Source organism: Dermacentor albipictus, chromosome 1 (assembly GCF_038994185.2).
Source record: "Dermacentor albipictus isolate Rhodes 1998 colony chromosome 1, USDA_Dalb.pri_finalv2, whole genome shotgun sequence".
Taxonomy (NCBI): Eukaryota; Metazoa; Arthropoda; class Arachnida; order Ixodida; family Ixodidae; genus Dermacentor; species Dermacentor albipictus.
In genome coordinates this window covers 459,954,152-459,981,615 of record NC_091821.1, presented here as the reverse complement: position 1 = coordinate 459,981,615, position 27,464 = coordinate 459,954,152, and the positions used below count along the sequence as shown (strand labels likewise).

Genomic DNA, 27,464 nt, shown 5'->3' with positions numbered 1-27,464 from the left:
GACACCAGATTTTCTTTTTTATGAGGAAGCTATTAGTTGCCCATTCCTTGGGGCTTTAGAACGCTCCTTATCAATGCACTAGTTGGCGCCTGTTGTCTTTCATATATTTTATATATTATCGCGCGCACATTGCCTTTGGTTTTCGGAGAGTGACCGTCTTTTACCGAATCGTCATTTCGCGCACCGTTTTTCGCCGCTTAATATTTGTGGCGAGAGGCGCATTTTTGCCAAAAATTATAAATTTTTGTCACATGTAATGTGCAAATATACATGTCCTAAGATTGCGTGCTCGACGCAAGTGTAAGGGATTCTCGTACTTAAGCGAGCATGACCAATTATTCTTCATTATACGGTAATACACGTATATATAGCAGACGGACTTAAGATGGACGGACACTTGGATGTCACTTGGGACACTTGGGAGACAGACACTTGGGTGTGAAGCGCTCCTCATTTCAGACAACCTTCGTTGCCGCACTGCGCTTTCTGTGCGCACTATAGAGTTGAAAGCCATATAGCATTGGGCAGCTTAGGGTCTACGCTATAACAGTAGTCTGTTATTTATTTTCACACCATCATTGTCAAACAGTTATCTTCACCATGATATAGTCCTCATTCCAGAATCGTCATCTCATTGTCATCATGCCACCGTCGTCATTCCGCAATCGTGGTTCCCTTCCCTTCACTCCACCATGGTGACTCTTGTAGCGAATTCCAATGAAAGATTCCCATGGACCACAATTTCCGCGCGGGAGCACTCCGCTACGGCGGAGGGCAACAATATATATTCTGTGATTGAAACACAGGCACTCCCGCGAGACCAACAGGAAAGATTATACGTGATTATACGAGATTATACGAGATTATACGAGATTATACGTGCCAAAATCATTTTCTGATTATGAGGCACGCCGTAGAGGAGTACTCCGGAAGTTTCGACCACCTGGGGTTCTTTAACGTGCACCTAGATCTAAGTACCACGAGTGTTTTCGCATTTCGCCCCCATAGAAATGCGGCCGTCGTTGCCGGCGACGGCAAGATATCGAATACCGACGTCGGCGACCGTGTTTTGGTGGGGGAGAAATACCAAAAACTCTCGTGTATAGTGCATTGGGTGCACGTCAAAGAACCACAGGTGAGAAAATGCAACGTCCCTAATTATACGATCGTAATTGTGGCACCTAAAGCGCAGCGTTTATTATTTATTATTGTTTCACTTAGCATTGCCATATTTTGGGCGTGTTGGTAAACTGACTTGGAAAGAAGGGTTGAAATCTGGGCCAGTTGGTACATGCTTGAACGAAAAAACCAGTCAAAAACACAAAGGACAAGTTTCTTGTCTTTTCATGCTCTTTGATTAGCGATGATGCAGTTGCGCATGCTCTGATGGCCTTGCTGGGACTACACCGATTCTAATAAAGCTCAGTTGATAGTCCAGTCGTTGTGGTGTGAGCCTCTCCTCTTGTCCTTTGTGTTTTTGAATGACTTGGAAAGCATATTTAACGCAAGCGAAAAAGGACGCAAGGGACGTTGACAACTATCTAGTCCTTTTCGAACCAGACGCACGTTCTACAGTAGGCAAGCATTACGAAGGTTTTTCTGCAGGCCTTAGCCCCCTTACTCTCACACTCGAAGAGCCGACTGATAGCGTGCTGCGTTTCTTCGATATTCAGCTCGAGTTCATGGAACGGCACACGTGTTGGGAGTGTAAACCTAGAGCTTTAAGCCCCTGTTTCCGTTTCAGCCTGCCCACTGAAAGCTCGTCAAGAGTAGCATTGCGAGCTTGTGTTTTGGAAATGCATTGAAGAAATCATTCCACCATAAGATCTATACGAGTCTTACGGATCAGTCGGGAAGGTTTTCTCCAGCAGGGTTTCCTCAGCCAGTGCAAGTTTAGGTCGTAGAGGGGCCGCTAAAAAGAGGCGGGTCAGACAGCACAAATCGTGACGCGGCAAATCAACGGACGGAACGCAGAGGGAAGGTAGCGGTATTGCCCTATCTGAATAGAACGGAAGATATTCCTAAGAAAATGGCTAGCCGGGTGGACACAAAAGTGATCTTTTCAGCACAAGAAAAACTCGCGAAAATATGTCGGTTAAGGGACCCGTGCCATAAGCCAACTGTCGGATGGTATGCGTAACATCGTAAAACACCAGTGGGTTGCCTAGAAGCAATGGTTTATGAGCTACCCTAGATCGGACAGACAGGAAGACGTCTTAATGACCAATTACGAGAACATAGTCTAAACGTGAGAAATAAACAATTAGGTAATCTGCCAACTCACTGTCAGGAATGCGGCTGAGCGTCGTTGTATGGGTCCTGCCAGGTTCTTGCGAAGCGCAAAGATAAAGATCTCCGAGAGATTATTGGGGCTCAGGCTATCTGACGGAATAGTGATACGTGTGTTAGAGCACCTTCGGTAGACTTGTTACACAAGTAGACGTTTTTTTTTGCATTGTTAAAATCTGAATAAGGTGGCGCCACTGTGCATGAGTTAAACAGATGGGTGTCTAATGAAAATCAAGTTGTTAAAGTTAACGCGTTGTTGTGCTGTCTCACTTCTGGCTTTGTTCGCTGGCGCTAGATATGCTTTTCAAATGTTTCGCCTAGATAGTTCGGTTGGGATACTGTAAGGGGCCTTCCGTAAATCATGTATTATCTATGAGAACTGCGACTCATCTTTGTATTCCCAGTAAGTAAAAATGACTGGGAGCACCATGTGACGGATCCCAACACCAAATATTACCGTCGGCTTGTTGATTCCTCCGGAACATAACGAACGTAAATGCATCATGGCAGAGTCTTGGAGGAACAGCAGCGAGCTCTTTGGCTAAATGATCCGTGAACTGCGCAGCTAGTCTGGTCGCCCAATGTCGGGCAGTCCCTTTTCCGTGGCATGCAACCCGCATACAACTGTTGCCGTTATCGATGCCTGTAATGCGTGCATGCTTTGAAGGTGTGCCTCGCCCGACGACACGCGGACGAGGCGAAGTATTCGCCATAGATTCTGGTGTAATTGTGGCTATAGTCCTTTGCTGCAAAGTGATGATGGTGAGAAATGTAACACACTTCCTTTTACAGAAATGCGGTTGCATTATTTCTAACCTCTCAGGAATGCGCATGTGATTGCCCGTTCCTTTTTTCGGTTTAGTGTCTTGAAACGAATAACAAATAGGGGCGATACAATTGAGTATGTGAATGCGGCGTATTATGTTGTGAATTATACCGATATTTTGAACTAAACTTTTGTGTCGTGATTTTTCGCTTCAATTAGTGAACTTGTGCATATACACTTCTACGGAAATCGTGTTACGCATAAATAAAATGACCGTGCTATGAATAAAGTATAATAGAATAACATATTTGGTTGTTCGTCTAATGATCTATTTTATTAAAATTTTCAGATTTATGAAAATTATTACAAACTGAAGCAAGGTCAAAATGTATTAATGATTGTGCCAATACTTTTGCGACCAAGATCATCCGGTTACATTCGGCTGAAAAGCACTGATCCTGAAGAATATCCCATCATTGACCCTCGATTTCTTACAAATATAACAGACCTTGACACACTAGTAGAAGGTGAGTAATCGACATTATTTCTTCAACTTTAACACAGGACACGCCTATATATTGATATGAGCTGCACACCAGGGTGCTAGATGAACTAATGGAACCGGTGATTCTACGATAGGCGGGCTGACGAGGGATTAAGTTTATTCGCATACCGTAGATGTGTATGACCTTCTGGGTGGAATCAAATTAACACAGGCCCTTGCTCCTCCTTTCATGGCAACGAATAAAGGGGCAGGATTTTATGAGCAGTGAATAATGAACACACAGATGGTAATGTTTGCTATTACGCAGCTTCTCATATGGTCGAGTAACAGGAGGCGTCTGTACCTCTGCCTTGCCGGGCTACTGCGCTCTCCAGGCCATTCAATGTAATTTATCTATTATTATCTACTTCTCAGTGTCCAACAGTTTTTGGTCAAGGTTTCTGCGCCGTCCATACAGTAAATTAATAAAATAAACGTGTCGTTTCTACACTAGCATGCAAGAATGCAACGTGAGGCGCCATAACGTAAAGATTTTCCAAAATGTTTCTATACCTTTACGGCTACTAGCCCTCCACAATTATAACAAACCTTTTTGGGATGAGCACCACTTCGCTTGTGTATCATTTGACATAAAAAAGCGGCTGTGACACTGATGGCACGTACCACGCAAGAGTGACGGACTGTAACTGACGATGTGTGTGCTGTGCTATGTGCTCTTTCTCTCTCTCTCTCCTCCTCATCTTTCTTCCCCCCCCTACCCCGCTTCAATGTGTAGGGTCGCAAATAGGCTGAGCTAAACTGGTTAACCTTCTTGTTTGAGGCTTGATTGCGCAACATTTGGTCGACACACACAGAAGAGAAACACACAACACAGAGTGCTACTTGCAGCTGTCTTTTTATTCCCTTGTCAATGGAATAAATACTGGAAGATACCCGGGGTGGGGGGGGAGGAGGGTAACAACAAAAACAAAATTATTTTTACAAACTTGGCCGTCCACCAATGCCGAGCCAGCTTTGTCATGTGATCACTATTGACATCGCAAAAAATGAACCACGACACAAAATTCTAGATTAGCGCGTAAAGAAATCGATTTCCTTTGCACTAAGGGAGACTGATGGCATGCTCACGCACATACTTCCCAAACGTGCAATCTCAGCGGCTTCGGTTATTTCTCGCATTATTAGGCAGCCATCTTTGCTCACAATAATGCATTTCTTAAAGAATTGCCGACATCCGCAATCTCTACAATGTATCCCAAGGTGTCCGGCGACTGCTTTTGAAACGTTATAGTCATGCTCCTTTAATCTTTCGTTCAAACATTGTCCAGTCTGTCCGATATAGTGTCTGCCGCACTGAAGTTGAATAGAATATACCACTCCCTTAGTGCAGTCGACGAACTTTTTTCTGTGTTGTGTTTCACAGTCTCGTTTCTGTGTGGCACCTCGGTTAACCTTTGCACACATGCTCAACAATTTTTCCGGTGTGGAAAACACCACTTTTACCATCGCATCTTTTACCAATTTTCTTAACTCGGTGCGCAATAGAATGGATGTACGGCATCACCATTATTTTTCTCGTGTGCCTGGACCACAAGGCTTCTTCCCAGATAATGGTGCCCTGGTTCCGATTTCATTGAGCAAACATTGTGCCACAGATACTAATACATGGAACGGATAGCCTGCCCCCGAGAGCCTGCGCGTTTGCTGCCGAAAGCTGTCAGCAACGCTGTGATAGCACAATTTTTGCAACGTGTTTCTGTAGCATGACTTAACTATTGCTCGTTTTCCGACTTTCGAATGCGCAGATTCGAAGGACATCACGTCAATCTATGAATCAACGTTTTTGTAACAGTAAAGGTGAAGTCACTGACTTATAGTAAATGTATTTAACCTAGTTGACAAAATAGTCGGCAAGGCACTTGCGACCAAGTGAGCATGGTAGTAGCAACAGATTTAATAAAAGCTTACTACAATAAGGACCATGAAAGCATTATTGGCAACCAGATGCAAATTGGCTTTTCACCGCCGGCCATGAAATTAATCTACTAATTTATTCGGGAACGCACCATTGCGACTAGAGCCGATGGATGGCAAGAAGTCCTTTTCACATCGAACACAGGAGTCTCATAAGGTAGGGTTTAAGGTTGCTCTTCTGTTCAAGGTTGTTCTAATACTTCTAGCCTAGCACTTACACCGGATTCCAGGTGCGAAGCTTTTTATTCTATGCGGATGACGTCATTTTGTGGTCTGTGCATAAAGATGTCTCTGGACAACCTCAACAGGGTCAACACGCCCTGAATTTTCTGCACAACTACGCTCGTCAAGGAGGGCTGGATATTTGCGCCCAGAAATCAAGCTATGTCGCGGATACCAAGAATTCATGGCGCGAAATGATCACGCAGCACCTTTTATCATTTAGACGTGGCCCAGTTACAATCTCTGGTGCTTCTGAAGACTGCATACGACGTCTTCATATTCACCGTTCCGGCAGTGTTGCACACTGACTCCATAAAATAGGAGTAAGACACTTCACTTTATTCGACGCATTGAATAAAAAGCAGCTGGAGCTCGTACTAAAGTAGCTCGACGGCTGGTACAGGCAATCTTGCCGCCAAAAATTTTATATCAGGCACAACTTCAACGGCTGACTTTGACACAGTTGGAGACTATTAACCGCGATGGTATGCGCAGAATCACAGCACTACCCCGCATCACTATGATACCAACCTTACCGGAGCTTTCCCAGCTCAACACAATTACCGAGCTAAATTTGCAAATGTAAAAAGAAATATTAAATCAACAAGCCACTTGTTGCGACTGTTGCTGCTTTGCATGCTCACTTTCGGCGCCGCTTTTGGATTGACAACCCGCCCTATCCAATACTTCTCAAGTAATTCGCCAACATCACAACTAATAAGCCAAGGATGTTATCACACAGCGATACGACAGTTATTATTTACGAGCACAGTATCATCGATGCGTCATGTGCTAATACCTGAAAAGTCTATACAGATGCTCCCATCCTACCAGACGGCGGGAGGACGTCATTTTTCAGCACTACGCATAATATCCGTAGTGGTAGCCTGCGTTGTTTATCTACGGAAGTCAGTGCTCTAGTAATGGAACTTCAAGCCATCGTCGATGCTTCGCAAGTTGCCACCCCTAACCTGCCTGCAATCAAACAATTAGATATGTTCGCTGGTTCTTTAGCGGCTATTCAAGAATTTATTAATGTTTACCAGGCGATGGAAGTCTGCCAGATGATACACACTATGAATAGTAAAACAGGTACTTCCGTCAAGACATTGAGTTCAAGGCCAGGCTGCGAACCCTCACAAGTTTGCTGCTCATCAGCAGGCACACTGCCATCCTAATCCAGATCTTCCGTCTAGTGCCCTCCAAATTCAACCTATTAACTCACTACGAGACCATAAAAATTTTCTCCGGCAGGACACACGTGCTCTTATCCCACCATGTGTCTGCTCCCTTCCCCTTCACTTTACTTTTGCGAATGACTTTGCGGTTACGAGGCTTCGTGCCAGGTTGGCCCTTACGCCCGCTGTGATCTCACCGTGCGATTGGTCGTATTTACCACTGATTGCTACGCGTCATACTGCTCAGTCTCAGTGAAGAAGGCATATGCGTACCACCTCATATGGACATGTCCACGTTTAAAATCGAAACTCTTGCGTCTCCTACTGCAAGCCGGCTTCCACTACAGTGTCACAGTCAATTATGAGCATTAGATACATGATGACAGATGCCACAAACACTGCTTCAGTTCATACACAACACATGCCGCACAGCACACATATAATACACAGATACACATAAAAAATATGCCTTAACGGAAGTCTTTATCGCAATAAAAAAAGCGAGCGTCACGTAATATTTGAGCACCATGAGTTCTGTTGGAAATAACGTCAACTCTCGCGCAGGTGTTAATATCGCTATGACACACAACTTCTTGTAGCCCATGAAACTTAAGCCAAAGCGAGTGGTCCGCCTGCCTGATAACTAAAGCTTTGACGACCAGTACCTCAACAAGTGTAGCGTATCCGTATTTATAGAAGATGCGTTCCGAATGAGCAGGACTTTTGCACGTACACGTGAATCAAATTATAGCGTCTATTCCGCCTTGCTGAAGCAGAGAAAAGGGCTATATAGCTTTCTTGAACAGTATTGCGAATACTCTCGAAATCCACTAATATCCGGTAGCTACCTATCGCGAAGCATCTCATCTGAGCCGACGGGTAAATGCGACCAGTTCACTGCACCCTGTACTATGTATCAGCACGCGAACGGGACGTCATCCGCACTGAAGACCAACAGATAGTTCGAAGACGACGGTATCCACCTGCCGAAGCGCCCCTGGTTATCCTCGTCATTACCTTGAGGAATACGGCACCCTGTGGATCCATTTTGCGTATTCGCGCCTCAGTAGCCTTACAAAGACGTCTACTTACTTTGAGGAATCGATCATGTACTTGCTGGACTCTGCAATGTCACGCACTCTCTATCCATGCACTAGAAGAGCGGCTACTGGCAGAACAAACGCAACGAAAGAGACGGCGGAAAGACCACGTCTGACACGCCTGTAGAACTTTCTTTTTAAATTGAAGGTCGTGCTAATGAGTCATCTTAAGGTTCACGACATCCTAGTGAGTTATAGACACCATGCTCGCAAGGCTGAAATGGCAAACTTTGGTCGTGTATCTGGATGACGTCGTATGCTTTGCTGATTCCTTTGGCGAGCACCTTCGGAAGCTAGCTGCCGTCCTCGGAGCGATTAGGTCGTGAGGTTGAGAGAAGTGCGGTTTTGTATATGGTGATTTGATGTGACCTTGGTCATGTAGTTTTCATGGCCTGCCTCCAAACGTTGAAAAGACGGCAGCCACCTACCATATTATATAACTCATTGAAGAAGCCATCACCAGACTCTTGGCCCAGAGTGCATATTTAAAGACGTTTTGTGCGAAATGTATTGCAGATCGCCAGTCCCCTCCCACGCCTCACGAAAGCAGACGTGCAGTTCACCTTCGAGAAGCCTCATCAAAACAGGTTTTCGAAACTTCAATGACACTTGTAGCCAAAACGTATACATGACCGCTTTAACCAGAACACCAACACCGAGACCCCATACATGCAAGCGGCGTAGGTTTTGGCAAAGTACTAGTTCAAAAGAAAAACGGTCTGGAGAGAGCCGGGCTTGTGTCAGCAAGATCCTGTCGCAGGTTGAACGCAACTATCGAATGACAGAAAAAGAGTGCCTCATCATCGTTTGGGCCATCACTTTTGGCACATACCCTTACGCCAAGCTATTCAAGGTTGTGCGTGATCATAACAATCTGTGCTAGCTCTCCAACCTGAAATACCCAGATCACCTCCTTTTCTTTTGGAGCTTGCCACTCTATTAATTCTACGCCACAGTGGTCTATAACTCGGGCCGAAACAATGTGGACGCCAACCACCTTTCCAGAGCGTCTATTTACTTAGTCCCACCAAGCAACAAGGATTACGTTTTTCTTGGGCCGATAAGTGCCACCATTTCTGAAAAGCATGAACGCCGCGATCTCTCCCGTATCTGAAAGGCAAGTTCCCTTCCAGTCGATGAAATTTAGTGCCTCCACGTCCTTTGTTAAAATTTACTTTGGGGCCGTTATACAAATCTTGCACATTACCCTGTTATTAGGTGTAGGGAGAATGCAGGCGTGTTTAGCCATCGGTTCCGCTGCTGCCGTGCTATCCCGGTAATGAGGGTGCATGGGCGATCACAAGTTTCTCTGAAAAAAAAAACTGTTTACACCTAATTTCCTGTCTCTATCATTGCATTCACATGCCCTTGACAAAACACCCCACGACTAATTTATAGTTCCAGGAGCAATATGATAATGCTACATTATTAAATTCCAACATTTCTCCTTTACAACCCTGAACTGAAGTTCAGGAGGCATGGCTAAATAGGAATGACAGTCACGGTATCTTTTTCTTTGTAGCTTTTGCAACGGGATTCGTAAATGCAGCGTGTAAACCTTTGGCTTTCTTGGAAGATAGATTATGTTTTGTAAAATAGGCTGACTTAATCGCACATAGTTCAACATGTTTCTAACACTGTCGTAGTGATTGTCGTCACTGATAGCCATCAAGCATGCGCTGTGCAATTTTTGCAAATGAGGCCCACAAGCTAGAAACAATGTACGCAGCACCTATTAGTCTGCGAGGAGGTAAAACGAGCAAATAACAATATATTAGCAGAAATGTCGCAATATATTTTCAATGATCCCAAACAGCACACGAACTAGACACTCACGCATGTATACGACGTCATTGGTCGACTGCGTGCATTTTGCCGTCCATGGTTATGTTGACGTTTTATTTGTGCACAGTAGCGTATCACCAGCTACAACCTCTGTCATTTGAGTTGGGCCGTATGTTTCATGTTATTTGGTGTTGTTTGCGCATGCGTTCAGGCGCCAAGATTGCCGTGCAGACATTGAAGACTCAAGCTATGAAAAATGGCAACGTGACCATTTGGGACGTTGCCCTGCCAGCGTGCGAGTCGGCAGGACCGTTGTGGAGCGACTCGTACCTGCGTTGCTTTGTGCAGCACACTTCACTCAGCGGTTGGCACCCTTGCTGCACTGCGCCCATGGGGACGCATCCGCAGGCCGTGCTAGATGCCAGACTAAGGTAAGAACAAGCAGAAAATTACTTATGGTGACAGCACAGCTTTTGTAACCTTAAGTGTAAGCATTAACTTTACCACTATTATCTGCAATTCGGAGTGTACGCAGGATGTTTGAGCGTGTGCCACGTGCCAATTTAATTGAAATTCGTAAATCACGTGGATTACCAGAAAATATAGTGCGTTGGATTCGAGTTCATTTAGAGAATCGTGTTCAGTTTTGGAAAGCGATGGTGTGAAATCTAATAGCCTGCCTGACTTATCTGGTGTACCACAGGGGTCAGTGTTGGGGCCCCTGCGGTTTCTTATCTATGTAAATGGTATTGCTAAAAATTTGGATCCTAATATCACAGTGAAATTGTTGGCTGATGATTGTGTCATTTATTCTACTGTCAAGATTTCTGCACGCCAGGATACACTTAACTGTATTCTTTGAACACTCGCGGACTGGTGCCACGCCACAGGAATGCAAATACACTTTCTTAAAACAGTGTCATCGACAATAACGTTGAAAGAAACACCACTGCTTCATACTTGCCCCATTGACAATTGGAACCTTGAATATATTACCTCTGTGAAATATTTAGGCATTAAAATGAACAGTATCGTCAAATGAGACACCCGTATTAATGACATATCCAAGAAAGCCTTAAAAAACTTTGCTTTCTACGTAAGAAGCTAAAGTCACCTTCATCCGTCAAGTGGAAAGCTTATCGTGCCCTCGTACGCCCAGTCCTAGAATATGGTTCCATAGTGAGGGACTCATTCAATAATAAGGAAATTAATAAACTTGAAGGAATTCAACGCCTGGCTGCACGGTTTCTTTGCTCCAATTACAAAACATCCTCATCAGGTTCTGGCATGTTAGGCTAACTTGGAGTGGATCTGATCCACGTGCGCCGTAAAATCGTCACGCTGACTTATTTCTTTACTAATTCTTTCCTAAGCGGACAGGTTTAGCAAATGCCACAAATATTCCACATGCCCCACACATGTCGTCGCGTATTTTTCATTCTAAAGTAGTCCAGTCATATTTTGCCCGCACTAAACTCTTTCAGAAATCATTTTTCCCACTTACGAGCGAAGAAGGGAATCAATTACCGGAATGTGTTGTTCAATGCACATATTATGTTTCATTTGAAAAACTGCTGAAAAAGCATCGTTTGTAAACACTCTCCTGCTTGGTCAGCATTGCTGCCGGCAATATTGTGTAAATAAACACAATAAAATTTCAGGCCGCTTGTAACGGCACGCGATAGTTACACAACCTGATATTTAGCTTAGGTTATTGACGCAGGATCATCAGTTTCCGGTGCCTGGGTTGTCTCCCAATTTTTACACAGTGAGGGCCTACACTTGCCCACACGAAACGAAGTTATTCCTAATGTGCACGATGCAGTGTACCTTCCGTCAGCAAAAACATCGCATTGTCTGATAGCGTACGGATTGGTCCAATGACCGCGGAGCTTGACACTCGAATACCTGCTTTTTCTATTTCACTGTCACTGCTTTTTCTATTTCTGTAGATCAGCATACAATAATGCAGTCGCAATACAGAATAGAGCAGGGTATTTTCTCTATTTCTATCGCAGGTTTCCTAAAATATTCATGTTATTTGTTGCATATAGGAGTGCGAAAGAACGCATCATCTGAATTGAAAAATAAATTTCGTTCATTTTCAATTCCTTTCCTCGTACCGCCCAGGATCTTGCACATTCGTGCTACCACGAAGGTTGTTTTACTGAAATTGGCTAGTGTTTCGAAGACAAGCGCTGCAAAAAACACATATTACAATTACGACACGTCGTACCTCTGGCAAAAGCAGGTGAAAAGAAAACGAAAGCGAGAGCCGAGCGTTCACCTGTCATTCCTCTTCTACCCCTTGTTAAGGGGAGTGGGCTTGTGACTCTTTAACATCGTCTGCTTCGAGCTCGAACCAGGTTGCCCGTCGGAGAGGGTTCCTGCAGTAAAGGCGAGGTGCCCAAAAAAAATACATAACAAGTTTATTACATAGTTACTCGGGAGCAGTGTGCTCCAAATGAAAAAAAAAGATAAAAAAACTTTCAGCGTGCGTGCACCTGCACACGACGGCAGAAACAATGCGACGAGCCGCGGCGGTTCGCTGGCTTTCTTATGCCCTCCACAATCCAGGCATTCTCTTTCTCCGCTGTCCACACTGCAAGGGACCTTGTCAGGATATGCGCGGGCAGCCCAGACAGAGTTGGGCGGGAGTCCGCCTCTTGCCGGAGAGGGGTTGAACGTCCGAAATAGGTTAGTCGGATTTGCAAATTCTGCGCGTACTCCACTCGCACACTCACGACGGACAGGTCTGTTCATGTTGAGGAGGATGACGGTTGAACACGCAGTGTACAATGAGTTTGAGATTCGTTCCATTCTTTGTCGCGCAAAAGTGATCCGTAGCAGATTGTCCCGCCACCAAAGGAGATACCTGTAGGCAGGGGACGAGATCCACTCGCCTGAGGAATAAGGCAGGTCGGTGGTTGCATTCGATGTCTGTATTCGCACAGCCCTCTTGAGCACGAAACTCTGTGAGTGTTCTCCAACGTCGCTCAACGTCTCGGTCAGGGTCTGGGTTTCGCAGATAGGTCTGCAGCAGTTTCCCGTTCCCAGCGTGCGCCAGGTAGAACTACGCCGACACTCAGCCGCTCAGACAGCAAGCGCAAGACAAGTTCTCGCTGAGCTCCGCCACGCTTATTTCCCACAAAAAAGTGAGTTTTATTAAACTTTCAGCAGCACTAATACAAATATAAATATGTTATACGCTTCACAAGACATCATTTAACCAAAGTGAATAAAGCAAAATAAGACCGTTCCAATAATACGTCAGGAAGAAAAACGCGAGTTTAAGAAAACTATCAAGGCTGATTCTCCATCTAGGTGCTTCGACTCAAACCGTTGGCATTGCCACTAGAAGTTCTATTTCTGTAGCGTATCTCCAAAGAATATTGCCCGGAAGCAGAAGGCAACAACTTTATGGAGACCTTCTCTGCAACCATTGAAGAACAATTATCCGTTTCGATGACGAACCTTTGAAAATTTCAACAGCCCATACGAGACATGCGCTCTCTTTCTCAGTAGCGTCTTACGCCTGTTCTTGACTAGAGTGTTTCCGACTTTCTTGAAGGAAGTGACGCTTCGCCTCACACTCTCCCTTTTGGCATAAAAGTAAGACCATGCCTCACTCGCTCGCATCGCACCAAACCCCAAATCCCCTGGTGTAGTCAGCCTGTACAAAAGTGCGGCTAACTCTTCAGGGGCTTTCAAGGCGCTGAAAGGCAATTCTTTTTTTTTTCGTTGCAACGGGCACTCTATTGCTAATGTTTTCGAAGAACATAGCACTAGCTATTTCAGGATATCTAGGGATGTGCCGCTGATAGTAGTAGCCTACGACTCGAAAGAAGGATTGGGTATCGGTCTTTGTGCGGGGCTGCGGCAAATCTCGTGTCGCCGCCACCTTTAGTTCAGAGGGACGGTGACGGCCGTGTCTGATTACGTGACGTAGATCGATCACTTCCGCCTTCGCCATTTGACATTTTGCTGCCTTCACGATTAAAGGGAAGCTGAAACAGTTTTCAATTTCCATGAATCGCTGGGATTGGGAAGAACAGACCTAATAATTTACGGTTCCGAATTTTTTTCTTCGCTTTGTTAATATAAAGGGCGGAAATCGCTTTCTAAATCACCCCCGCGGACACTCTCCCATCGCTTCCCGTAGCGCCGGGTGAGGTGGTTGCCAGAGGAGAGAACCGGCGAGAGTGACGTCATACCGGCGTGCGGCGTGCTGGCATGCCTCTTTCCGTCCTGCGCTTTACTCAACGACGCTACGAGAGATGTGCCGCCGCCGCCGCTCACGTTTGTCTTCTTTTGCGATTTTCGTAAACTGTTGTTTCGTGAAGCTGCCCGTCGCGGCAGCTTCACGTGCATACTCGCGCGAGCAAACGCAGTTGGCACGCTGCGATGCATAGACGGAAACGCGCGCAGTAATAAATTTTGGTGAGCGGACTTCGTGCGTAGCTTCCACAGCGTTGCACCTGAGGTATGAAATGGAGTTTAGGCTTGCCTAGTGACATTCGACGTACGGTTGCAGTTATCGTGTTTACCACACGGCGGTGCTAAAACTGCCTAATATCTTTATGTCAGCACTAGCGTGGAGCACGCATACCGATTCTTGATCGAGCCACAATAGCAAAGTCGTCGAACCATAGTATGAATATTGCACATATAATACCTCTGGCCATTTCTGGATGTGTATGATAAGCAACTTTCATGACTGTACCTCGCAGCACTGCATGTGCGCGCTTTGAAACGCGGCACTTATGTTCGCGATCGTGTATCAACACGCAAAAAACGACGGGACTTTAGTCAAGCAGCGGCAAGGTGCTTGACATCGCGGAATTGCACCCGTGTTTACAATCTAATGACAAGTTAGTGCTTCGGCATTTTTCCAGCAGCAAGTTCCCAGTGACACTTTAGCGCATTTTTTTCTCCCGTCATAGGAACGTGCAGCTACATGAAAAAAAAAAAACATACGTACCAGCTAAGATTTCCAACGTGCGAGAAGGTGCACAAATCGCTCTCGCTGTTGGCACACTCAACATCGTCGTTGCCACCGGAACCGCCGTTGCTGCCATCGGTTTCCGTATCGGTTGTCGGCTCGAACATGTACGGCGAAAATACAAGCTGTCCGAGGCAGCGAGACCATCCCATAATGCTTACAACTCAGCTTTGAAGCCAGAACAGAACAGCGTGCTACGCTCTGAAACAGCGGCGCCGACCGGCGACTTCCGCGATTGACGCCACAGCGGCACCGACCAATCACGGGCAAAGCGGCGTTCTCGCGATGCCCTGAGGCGCTGGTGCACGTTTTCTTGAAAAAACAGCCGCTTGCGTCTGTTTCCGCCCTTTTTGAAGCAGATATTCATGTTCAGGGGACTCAAAACTGTAGAATGCCGCAGAGAACTCATTTTCTTCGAAAAGTGTTTCAGCTTCCCTTTAAGCCTGCTTCACGCAAGCGAACAAAACTGCCCTCTGAAGTTGCATATGCTCCGACCAGTATGCGGAATATATTGCGACATGATCTATGTAAGGCAAAGCGAACTCTTACTGTCCTCGCAGCACTCTTTCCATAAGGCTTGAAAAAACATTATACTACGTTTTTCAAACCGAAGCTTAGGACCTTATGGCGGAACATTCCCAGCGGCGCTGTGAATGCCGCATATCTGCTAGCCCGCTTTGTGAGCGGATCCTGCCAGCAGCCTCGAACTAGATCCAGTGTCCAAATGAATCAGATGCTAATTACTTCTTCGATGCGCTCTTCGATGTTTGGCATAAGGTAAATCTGATCTTTAGTGTTCGCCTTTAGGCGACGGTAACCTACCCAAGTACGCAGATCCTTGCCCGGCATCTCCAATAAGGTTAATGGCGTGGTGTAATCGCTCTCCCAAGGCTACATCAGACCTAGACCCAAAATTTTATTCAGCTCCTCATCGATAATCTCACATTGGCGATAATCTCACATTGGCATCTCACAATAAGCCTTTGACCGTACCGACTCCAAAGAAGTGATGTATATGTGATGTGTAAGAACCAATGTGATTCCTGGCCTATCCACAAATGAGTTCTTAAATACTTGCATGATTTCCCACAACTTCATCATTCTTTCATGCCCCAACTGCGCCTTAGAGACTGGTTCCCTAATAAGTTGTTCCCTAGCCTCTCCGTTACTAACTGACACGAGCCACGGAAGCTTTACCGGAATCTCTTTATGTTTACCGTTACGCATACAACTGCTTCCCTTTCAATGGGTTGCGGCGCGATGTGGCGTTTGGGAAAGACATCCACCAAACCTATTTACGAGTATGTCGGTAGTAGGAATGCACGAAAAATGGTTAATTTTGTAGACTCCATATACGGAAGCCCATTTCATGTAGGAGCCTACTAAACGTCCGAGTTCACATCAAGACACGTCAGCACTACCTCAGTTCTCGAAAGGTCTCCGCTTTTAATACCGTCACCTTCCCTTGGGGACTAGGCTATGGAATCTGATGACTCTATCGGGGTCAATCACAATCGCCGAAACGGTTGCAGTATCCCGTCCTTGGTATCGCACCGCTCCGCTGAACTTCGCTTCCTATGTTGCACCTTCCCTCCCGCATTTAGCGCGAGCACGCAGCAATCTGCGAATCGGAGGTCGAAGCCGTTCCCACTATGGCATTCGACGTTGGGATTTTTCATAATTAGTTCTGGTTATCAGGTTCAGGTAGAGAGGTCTTTTGCTGACCCGGTAAAAGTCGGCTCCAACGCTGCGTTGACTTCTGGACAGGCGGTGATGAGTGGGGTTTACCTCGAGGTAAACGTCTAAAGCATGCTCATCGCCATATTTAGACCTGTGAGACTTTAGCAGATTGCATTGATGAACCTGCTGTATTTGCGCTTTACAGGTGGGCTCATACCATCGTTTGTGTCAGACAGTTTCTGAGGAACGTTAGCAGGATCTTCCCACTCTACCTGAAGGTCGCTTTCCCGCGGTGGTCGCAGAGTCATTACTTTATTGCGGACTTCAAATCGACGTATCCTGGCTGTCCAGTCGTAATACAGCTCTGACCTATGCTGGGCTTTAGACACGGCCATAGGCGTATCCACAAAGGGCAGGGGGGCACTTGGCCCCGCACACTCAGAACTGGGATCGGCGGGGGAATTAGGTCATTTGTCTGCCCCTTCCCCTTTTTTTGAAAGCCGGGAAAATGGTGCCTGGAGTCGCGACTAAGAGCACTCGAACTTACAGAAAGCCGCTTGAAGTCCTCATACTGCGTTCTGGCCTTCAGGGTAGCCATTACCGATATGCATATGGAACAAAGGGCTTACTCGGTTCCAGCTGGTAAATTTCCCCACCTCTGCAAGTCTGTAGCACTGTCTTTCAATTCTTAACCTAGGGCTTCATTTGGGGTACTGGCTTGTCAATAGTGCAATTTATTCTCAGTAGTGGAACTGAAGTTCGGAATCCTGTCAAAAGTGCTGTAATTAATTTGGCCTAGTTTTCGCGGTTAAACCGAGGCAGCGCAGAGCGTTCGCTTCTTGCTTCTAGCGCTCTTCATCCCGCCATCGTTGTAACAGGAAGTGCTCGAGAGATTATTGAGTGAGATGTCCTTATATTTGTCTAAGCGTTGGTGACAGCATGCTTGTCATATGCGTGTCTAACGGTTCGCGGGGAGGCAAGCCCCTTCCCTCACAGTCAGAAGTGACAAGCAAACGTAGGTCATCTGCGCGCACACACACACACACACACACACACACACACACACACACACACACACACACACACACACACACAAACAAACAAACAAACACACACACACACACACTTCTAACAATAGCCAAGTTTTCTTTTAGAATTCTGCCCACATAGGTACGATTTCTATCAATACGTACCCGTCGCTGGGGTACCTAAGATTGTGTTTCAGGCATCACCGCCACGTGCTATAGTAGATGACGCTAGGCACGCTGCACTACGCAGTTAAGGGGTACTGTACTTCGGCGTCCGAGGTGCCTGCGGGACCTGCCATGCAAGCCTCAAAAAGCCCTCACTCGGCTGTCCGAAACATGTTTAGACTACAACGCCTTGCATCATGCCCTGTTTGTTTGGGGCGGTCTACCCTAATCATCTTAGAAAACACAATATCAGACCTGTCTTCTATAACTCACCGATATTTCACCGGTTTCGACTTACCAAAACTTACCGGCTTCTACCAATCAAAACCACTGCAAATCGCTGCTGGACTACTCGGCGCAGCAATACATGTGCAGCAGCTATGCGTTCGTAGCTTTCCCTTCATAGCCACAGAAAGTTCTGCGCGAGTATAGTTGGGGCGCCTGGAAACGCAGGTTTCAGGCACAGAAACTTTACATGCAAGTCCTATAAATTTAATCATCCGATCTTTCTGAAAAATATGGGCAATGAACTTTAAATGTTGTCCATGCGTACATGCTAAATGTAGCTGCTTGTTCTCGCAAATTATTTTGAATAGTCTTAGCACTACAAAACTAAGTCGCAGTAACATGACTGCACCTTTGCGCTTGCCGCTTAATTCGGCCAGCTTTTCTTGCAGAGTTAGCATAAGTCCATGCAACAAGTATCGACACAGCGATTCCCCTTCTGGATTCCTTGCGCGAACAGGTCTTTTTACATAAACAGGGCTGCAAAGATTATCCGCCTCCAGTTGCTATTCCAGCTTTTGTATATTGAACTAAACGAAAATATCCCCGCATTCCTGTCGTTCTCTGGCACCAGGCCCATTACACGAGAACATACCAGATACTTAAGAGAATATAGGTTCCGCAATAGCAAATAATACAATAAATCCTCGTTTCTTGCGCACACAGTAAGAGAGCGGAACGCACTACCTGAACACGCCGTTAGCAGTTCAAGTGATATGCTTATCTAAAAAAAACTAATTATATTTCCGCACTGCCTGAGCCTGAATAATGAAATATATATGTGGGTGGATGTTTTTTCTGCAATGAATTGCTTGTGCAATCTGTTTGCACTAAGCTTTTTACCGTGTTTACTGAAAATTATAATACCTTTTTGTGTGCGAATTCTTAGGATTGACATGACTTCCACGAAAAAGTTTGTATTGCCCTCATTCTACGGTCAGAAGAGTTCGCGCTAATATTCACAGAAACTGTTAACCTTGTTTGAAAAACCCTCTCACAGTTGGCTTTGTGTTCGGAACCTGCTACCACTTTAAACATGAAGCTATATAGTAGCATGTAATTAATAAACAAATAAATAAATAAATAAAATAGCATGATCAAATTGACGTATGACAAAGTCTACAAATAAGACAATGTGTATGGTTTCTATTTCACGAGTAGCTATGTTCATGAACTTGCCGGTACTTCTGTGTATAAGTAGCCTTCTGTGTCACGAAATAAACCATCAGTTGGAAGTTAGCGCTGACTTTGTTCTTCGTTCCCTTTCTTTACCCCTTCCACCCTCCTTTTTGCTCTTTCTGAGCTGCGCTACAACTCTACACAAATCCTGACATACCGAATCGCCCAAACTGCCATGCTTTTGACCTTCTGAACAGTGTTCCAGTAAACATGTCCATGTCCGTCCAGATAATGCCTCGGTCTTATTGCGCACGCATGTTATGAAATAACTGTGCTAGAAAGCATATTGAATAAAATAACGAAAAACTCACTTTCTTCTTTGCTTACCTAAGCAAAAAACAATGGTTTTAAAAGGCTATGGTCTGAACGCAGTGATTGGCGCTACTGGCGCTCGTGTAGCATCGCTGACTGAGACACGTTTTTTTTTTTTTTTGAAATAAATCGCGTGGTCATTTGTGCTTGCGAAAAGCAGTTTAATGTTTACTAGCAACACGGAGCTCAAAGAAACTTCCGCGGGCTTCTGAGTACTGTGGCGCACAATTTGTTTCTTCTTGTGTACTGGCCGTTAGTAACATTGAAGTAGTATGTAGTTTAGTAGAACTTGTTTTTGGGCGAGTTGGTAGATATTAGCGAACATTGTTTAACTGCGCGAGCAAACGAACCACAAAGACAGCGAGGGACAAGGGCTGCGCCCGTCCTTGTCCCTCGCTGTCTTTATGGTTCGTTAGCTCGCGCAGTTAAACAATGTTCGCGAAGTAGTATGTGTTGGACTTTGTTTATTGTTAGGTGCAGGATTTTGGTGTCATCATTTGTCGCCTAGCCGTAATATGCTTGTTATTGGCCTTTGTGCTGCTAATTACTCAATTACTGTATGTTATCCAAACGTTGCTATATTACTGGCTAGTTTTACTGATTACCTGGATAACCTTTCGTCAGATGCTTTACCGCACTTGAGTTTCTTTTGTGCTCAGGGTACCAATCTTCTGAGTCTGTGTTAGGATTCCATCTCTAAATCTATTGTTTCCCAGTAACCGCGGTTTCAGTCATCTAGTCTGAGTGTAAAAAACGTTGTGCTTACGGGAAGTGATTTGTAGAGCTTTATTTTACCTTGCGGGTCAGCCTGCCATGCCCATTTTCCTTTGACAGTTGATCTAGCAGTTAATCATCATCGAAATCACGCTAAACATGTAAAAAATTGTGCAGCTCTTCATTTTGAGGTTGTTGATCGTGATGTATATGTATTCATCAATAAAACCTTGCAGGCTTCTCACAGTGCTCTCTCAACACTCGCTGAATGATATTTCAATTCAAAATTGCGTCCCTCCCTTACAAAAAATTTTAGTAACATTTTATAAACCGTCTTTAGACAAATGTTACTAAAACCTATCGACATTCTATAAAACGTCTTTAGACACCATAACAACTTCCTAGTAACCTCCTGCCGACTATTGGCCACCGATATTGAATTGAAAGTATAGATATAAAATGTCGATAGAATTCTTACCGACTGCTTATTATCTTATGTCGTTAGAAAGTGTCAACTGTGAAGCGACTATTGACCACCTTTATACATCCTAACTACTTGCTAGTAACATCCTGTCGACTATTCGCCACAGATAGTTGACAGGATATTACTAGATAGTCGTTAGGATGTATAAGGGTGGTTAATAAATAGTCGCTTCACAGTTTTTAGAAAGTACATAAAAATTTTATCCAGAGGTAATTACTTTTGCAATTATATATTGCAAAAGTAAGCTTTGATTATCTCTGAATAAAATTTTTATTTGCTTCCTAAAAACTGTGCAATGACTATTTATTAACCACCTTTATATATCCTAACGACTTGCTAGTAACATCCTGTCAACTATCTGTCTTTGGCGAATAGTGATTGCCAAGTGGCTAGGTGTGGCATGCAACAGAAGAAGACGGGTTTCCATTTGTGCTTGAACACATCCATTTAATATCCCCGGGCTAGTAAGGGGGACGAGTTCTCCAGCTGCCCTGGAAGTAGGCTGAAATGTTGCGTTGTGTAGTCTAGAAACGAGAAGAAAAAAGGCAATAGGCAAAAAGGCTACAGTGACATGAGACAAGAAATGCCATGAGAAGTGCACAAGAGACAAGCTTTCAATCCTGTGAGCTATAAACATCTCCAGCTGTTTTGTGCAAAGTCCTAAAAATGCATGAAATGACTGAATTCGTGCATTAAAGCTGGGAGCGTGATGGATGTGCATAACACCAACAGATGCACGACACATAAATTCTATCGTACCAATTGTCATCTACAAACAAAACCTGTAAATCAACTTCAGTTTAATGAACTTCGATATTCGTATTGTGACTAGTACATGGAAGTTTCATGTGTGAATTATCTTAGGAAAGGCAAGGTGTCAGTCATAACTATGCTGCAGCTTTGCTTGGGCACAGGTACATAGAAGAGTTGATTTTTATGTTGCACTTAAGAAACACGAAATGATACAAGCAACATGTAAGCAGTTGAACAGGCATTACGGACGTTCTACAGCAAGATTACAAAATGCCTTTGTTGTGCAGGCAGACATTGTCAAAGTGAGCTTGTTACTAAACATGTTAGCTTTCCACAAGACAGGATATTATATTATCAGTGCATTCACATGACCAGGGCCTCTATCACAAAAATACACATGCCAACAGTAATGACAATTTTCTAGTTATGGTGGCAAAGCTTGCATTATAATATGCTATTATAATCAGGTTAATAGCTATTTTAGCAGGAAAGAAAGGAGTATACCCTAAGATAGCATTGAAATTAGCATGAAAGGAGTTTTGTTGAAAACTGCACAAAGAATATTAAGATGCTTCTTTGTGACACATACCTACTATGGTGTTGACCTTCTTGGAATCCAACAGATCCTTCTGTGGAAGGCATTTGACAGCCGCCCAAAGAAGGACCTCCCTTCAACGTCTTCTATTGAAAAAGGAGCTTTAAGGAGGCCCTCCGCGAAGTGAAAGCCTGAGTTGTTAGCATCCAGGCACAGCCTCTTCAGCAGGCCCTTTTCAACGTATACACCGTCACCGATGTCTACCTGTGAAAGAATACAACAACCAAAGATTCATTTTATACGCATTTGATCAAGGAATGGTTAGGAAGTAGGGTAAGGTTTGCAAAAACGGAAGTCGCTGCTTCTTGTTGATTCGGTTTAAAGAACAAAGCAGCCTTACGTATACCATACATGCATTGTACTGAGCTGTGTACTTTTACGTAAGACTAGAAAGTATTGGGAACTTCAATGCGAAAGAAAGACATGCATCTGCCTAGAACTAAGCAAATGTGTGCCACCCCTTGACACAGAGTGAGATCTGGTGCTGTTTTAGTGATTAGCAGACATTGAAAGCTTCAAGCCTCATCGAGTATAGGGCCAAGCTGTGCTCAATTAGTGGCGCACAAGTGCTCAAGAACTATCAAACAAGATGCAATTGTCTTCAAATACAATTCTGACTTCCCCTTGCAGGCATGCACTTTTAAATTTACTGACTGCACTTGGGTGTAAAGATTTTGTCTGACAGAGTGAATAAACAATATACGCAAGCAGCATTTTCATAGTTAGCGTAGTCTTTAATAGGTACTGATACCTTCAATTTAGAAAGCGCTGTATATTGGGCCTCATCAAACTAATTTCACAAAAGGTTTGTCAAGGTAGAAGCATAGAACTTTAGTCATTAGAAGACAGGTGAAAGTAGTTAATTATTGCAATTATTACTGAAAATAAATTTCAGACAGCTCATCCCAATGAGAAATGGATGCAAGCAGTTTGTGCATGCCACATAAGCATTTAGATATCAAAAATAGGGATTAGAGAAAACCTTCCCTTAGAGGTTCATTATTACAAGCAGCCATGCCCTCGAGTAAGACATAACTTCTTTTTCTGTAGGCAGAAAGAGGCTCGAGTATTTTATTGACACATATATGTGCCCATGCATATATGTCATCTCTGTTGTAAACCTTTTTTTCATGTACATGCAAGGTGTGTTTATAACATCTCATTGTGCACAAAATTTGCGTAATAATTTAAAGACCGCGATTTTGTAGCGATGGTATTCCTTTGCGCTATTCGTTAGTAGGCTGACCGACGCCCCGGCCCGTGCTACGTACTGCAGCTGCCGGCCGTTAGCGGTGGGCGAGAAGAGTGATATAGAATCGAGGGGTAAGTATTGCTACAAAATCGCAGTCTTCAAATTATTACGCACTGCCGAACGAACACAAACTTTCAATGTGTTTTCATAATTGTGTGCCCATTCAGGCATAGCAATCAAGGCGGGTAGCAGAATGCAAGTACGCTGTAACATCAGAGGAAGCTTTCGCGAAATTGCTTGCTAAATGTGCACAGCAACATGGCTAACATACGATAGGAAAGCGCTTTGCTCTAGCTAGTTACACAACGCTCATTACGCAAATCATAAGCTTCAAGAATGCGCGCAAGCGCCAAACTTGCTTACCTTTCAAGACTTGGCAAACGCTCCTTCGTCTAACAGGTACAGAAGCACCGACGTTTCTCTGGCGCAAGCACTGTAGAACTGCCGATGAACTCCAGCTCCACAAAAGCACAACCTTCAACAGTCTTCCAAACACTACAATTCGAAGCCCCAGTACCAGACTTTTGACGAGAGCGCCGGCAGAACAGCTCGGCAGAACAGCGCCGGCAGCAGCTCGGCAGAACAAAGGCAGTTCGGACGGGAGCTGTACTAGGGCACTCACTGACGACACTGGTGGATCGCTCGAAACACACGGCGAACTAATGGCGTTACACGAGTCCGGAGGGTTTGGGATGGTCACTGCACACAACAAGCAGCACGTTTTGTCTAGGCACTTCTAAAATTTACCTCAAATACCACCTCACTGCAGGGAGCACTTACGACAACCAACGTGGTGTGTCGACCAAACAAATACTACAGTAGCGCCACTCTGCGGTTTTTTAGAAAAATGTATCTTAAATGAAAAAATTGCGTGTTTTTTCCTAATAACATTTGATAGAGTCTTTTAATAAATTTATTTGGTCCAGAAGTGTGTACTTTGTACTTTGTGATACGAAGTTTAAGGAAATGTATATATAATAAAAACTAAGCGGATGTTGCCTTCAAGATTCGCAATTGCTTCAGGTGCATGCAGGTTGCAAAAGCATGGCCTTCGAGATCAGACTGTCACTCAAAGGAAGCCGTAGTAGGAGGCGGAGAGGCATTTAGGCCCCAATAATTGGGTTTACAGTGCCTAGGTAGGCTTCCTTATTTATAAAGTGTATACGGGAACTTCAGCCGAACCATGAGCGAGCTATACAGACGCACGCGGTACGATTCGGTGTCCGATCCGACGTGCGGCGCTGCATGCTACGGCATGAGCGGCGCGTAAGCTCCGCCCACATCCAACTCCCCAGCTTGAGTTGATATCCACGTCGAGAAACGCAATATAAACAACTCTGCACCACACTGCTTCGCTTTACGCGAAGGCTGTCGATAAACTTATGCCCCTGTGAGTGACAGAACACTTCACGACGGCGCGTTGTCCACTGACGGCTCCGCTAAAGCCAGCGATAGGGCCGGTAGGCATAGCTAGGCGGACGCTGCAGCCGACGGCGCTTGCGATCCAGTCCGAGCTCGTCGAAGAGTGCTTATTTTTGCCAAAACAATGAACACTGTACACTTAGGTCGGCCGTAATTAAATACAATTGGTTTACTCGACGCAGTCGTTGCGAAGGGCAAACGTGCAAGCGGCCTCGCTCAGACGGTCGGTGTGTGATGTCTGCTCGCGAAATGCCCTCGCGTCGCGGCTCCCGATCTCACCAGTAGCTTAGCGCTAGTGTACAAGGCGCTGGTTTGCGTAACAGGCACACGTTCGAGATAATTTTATTGAACTGGTAACTATTTCATGTCAGAAACAAACTGCAGCAGGCAAGGAAAAACAATAACTGCGAGAAACCGGAAAGCCAGCACCGCCTCCGTGGAGGGAACGTCAGAGAACGTCACATGCCAGCCGCGCTGCCAATGGCTGCGGCCAGACGACGGTGCAGTTGTCGGACACGTCGAACGATGAAAATCTGCCCGGTTTGTCGCACGCCGGACGTCCGATCCGGCGCTTCGGCACGGCAAAACACCTCGATTCGGGCTGCAGTTTCGGCGCGTCAGACGCCGGATCGGACACCAAATCGGACCGTGTGTCTCCCGCTTTAGTTGGCGAACACGAGCCGATCAGCGCGCCGTCTAGTGCGGTGGTGCATGGCCTACGGGCTTCTTTGACACCTACTGAGCACAAATTCATGATCACCGCTCATATACACGCTTCCCATGGCACTAGCTCTCGTGTTTTCGAGAATACGTGCCCACATCTTGAATTGGTGAGACCATATTTTCTCTTAGCGTCCGGTATTAGAAGCATTTTTTTTCTATGAACATTCTGCTATCATCTGTTACTAGGAAGTTGATTAAAAATTAGGAAAACAGTTACTGTGCAAAAAAAAAAAAACATTTTTTTAATGCAGCCAGTCTTTGCATATTCATTTATAGTTCAGATGCTGTTATATGTTCATTTTTCACTAAATCATTTTTAACAACTTTGTAGTAACCAGTGTTACTAGAAAGTTGATTGCAAATTGTGGAAAGTTACACCTGTCCATGAAACAACACTGTCTTGCACCAGCTATGTTCACTGAATAATTATAACCTTATTGAATAATATTCATGCATGTTTTGTAACTTGGGTTATGTACTTTAAGAACATAATTATTTTTATTACCTTCCTATTGAATCGTGTTTTTAAAAAGTTAAAATAGTGTGTCTTAACTTTCTAGTAACTTTCTTTTTACATACTGAAGTTAGAAAAGAAGTAACCAACTTTCTTTTGACAAACGTTACTAAAAAGTAAAAGTCAATAGGATGTTACTAAAGTTGATAGGATGTTGATAAAAGTTCTAAAGAAAGTAAGGAAGCATTTTTGTATGGGCTGAGAAATGAGTTTTTCTGACTAAGGCTATAGTACCGTTCAATGCGAGCGCGCCTTTGTTTAATCACACACTGAAAACTTTAGCGAATGATAACTAACAAAGGTATTCTACTAAATGTAACCCACTGTCGCGCTAGGATGCTTATCATTTTAAATGGTAAGAAACAATTTTCAAATAAAAGAACCAATTTTTAAATACGCTGCTTCTTCTAGTGTTGGCTTAAAATTCGCGACAATATGGGAAGATGCTCGCAATATAACTCTTATAATACTGGATGGCACACTAATCGATAAAAAAGAATGTGTCAGCCTCTTGACTGTGTCAGCGCCCTGTGGCATCCTTTCACAATTTTCTCGAATCCTACTTTTGAATATCTCCGAAGCATCCACTTTCTTTTGATCTGGCAGGTACAACAGAAAAATTGAAAACCTGGAAATAGGCTGGTCAGTTGAAACGGCCAACATGAATTATAAATTTCTTACAGCGGTATCACTTATATGGACACTCGAGGCGCGTTTCTGGCGTCGGCGTCACCTTTACGTACCGTGTAAATCCCTAGGGCGACAAACGAGAGTTGTAGCTAAGCGAGCTGGGCCCTCTTTCTCGCTGAACTGTAACGGCTACTGTCTAAAATCGCCGCCGCGCGCCGTATGCTGTATGTATGCGAGTGAAAGCTTGCGAGGGTGGGCAGGCGAACCGGCTGAATCCCGCATGCGCAAGTGAGGAGGGCGAGGTCCAAGCGCACGCCCTTACGCACGAGGCACGGGGGCGAGGCGAGGGACGGGGTACCAACTTTCCGGCGGCTGCCGCTTACGGCGCAGCCTTGCGGGCTAGCCGCGATGGCTCCGTGCCTTGAAGGCAAACTACGACGTGGCCAAAGTGCGCGCCCGCGCCGGCCTCATATTCAAGGCAATCTGCGTTGTTTGCAGAGTGTGCGTGGTGCCGGAAGCGGTACGTGTGCGCTGTGCTTTCGACGTTTCGTTCGCGTTCAAGCGAGAGATGCATGGAGGTCGATTCGATCGATACTGCTGTGGCGATTTCCCACTGCAGCGTTTTGACAGCGAGTTTCCGCGGTCATTGAGCGAGATGTGTTCATGTTTACCTGTTCACACGTGACACTCGCTAATTTTGTTTAGTAAGCGAATGTTTACAAGCTTATACGGCCGATAAAACTATCCTTACTTAATACAGATATCAATTAATTTGCTGTTTTAATTGACTTTTCGCCTCTCGGGTGAAACTGCTACTTCTTTATCTAACAAAGTATGCAGCTCTACTATCCTTTCGACGCTGTTAGACCAACTCAAACTAGCTGTATTGGATATTATCCCCCTTAGT

At 44.8% G+C, this 27,464-nt stretch overlaps 1 protein-coding gene and 1 long non-coding RNA gene across 2 annotated transcripts in view; one reads left to right on the top strand and one right to left on the bottom strand.

The window, feature by feature from the left end:
- Positions 1 to 27,464, top strand: part of LOC135902810 (4-pyridoxate dehydrogenase-like) — a 123,380-nt gene that overhangs the window by 93,841 nt on the left and 2,075 nt on the right. Inside the window, exons 10-11 of the mRNA XM_065433082.2 lie at positions 3,405 to 3,582; positions 10,031 to 10,250. Of these exons, the coding sequence (XP_065289154.2) occupies positions 3,405 to 3,582; positions 10,031 to 10,250 (398 nt within the window). The remainder of the gene's footprint in view (positions 1 to 3,404; positions 3,583 to 10,030; positions 10,251 to 27,464) is intronic.
- Positions 21,095 to 24,093, bottom strand: LOC135902811 (uncharacterized). The gene is made up of 3 exons (XR_010564609.2): positions 23,632 to 24,093; positions 22,011 to 22,220; positions 21,095 to 21,192 (listed from the first exon to the last, which is right to left on the bottom strand). It is a non-coding gene; the product is annotated as an uncharacterized lncRNA (long non-coding RNA).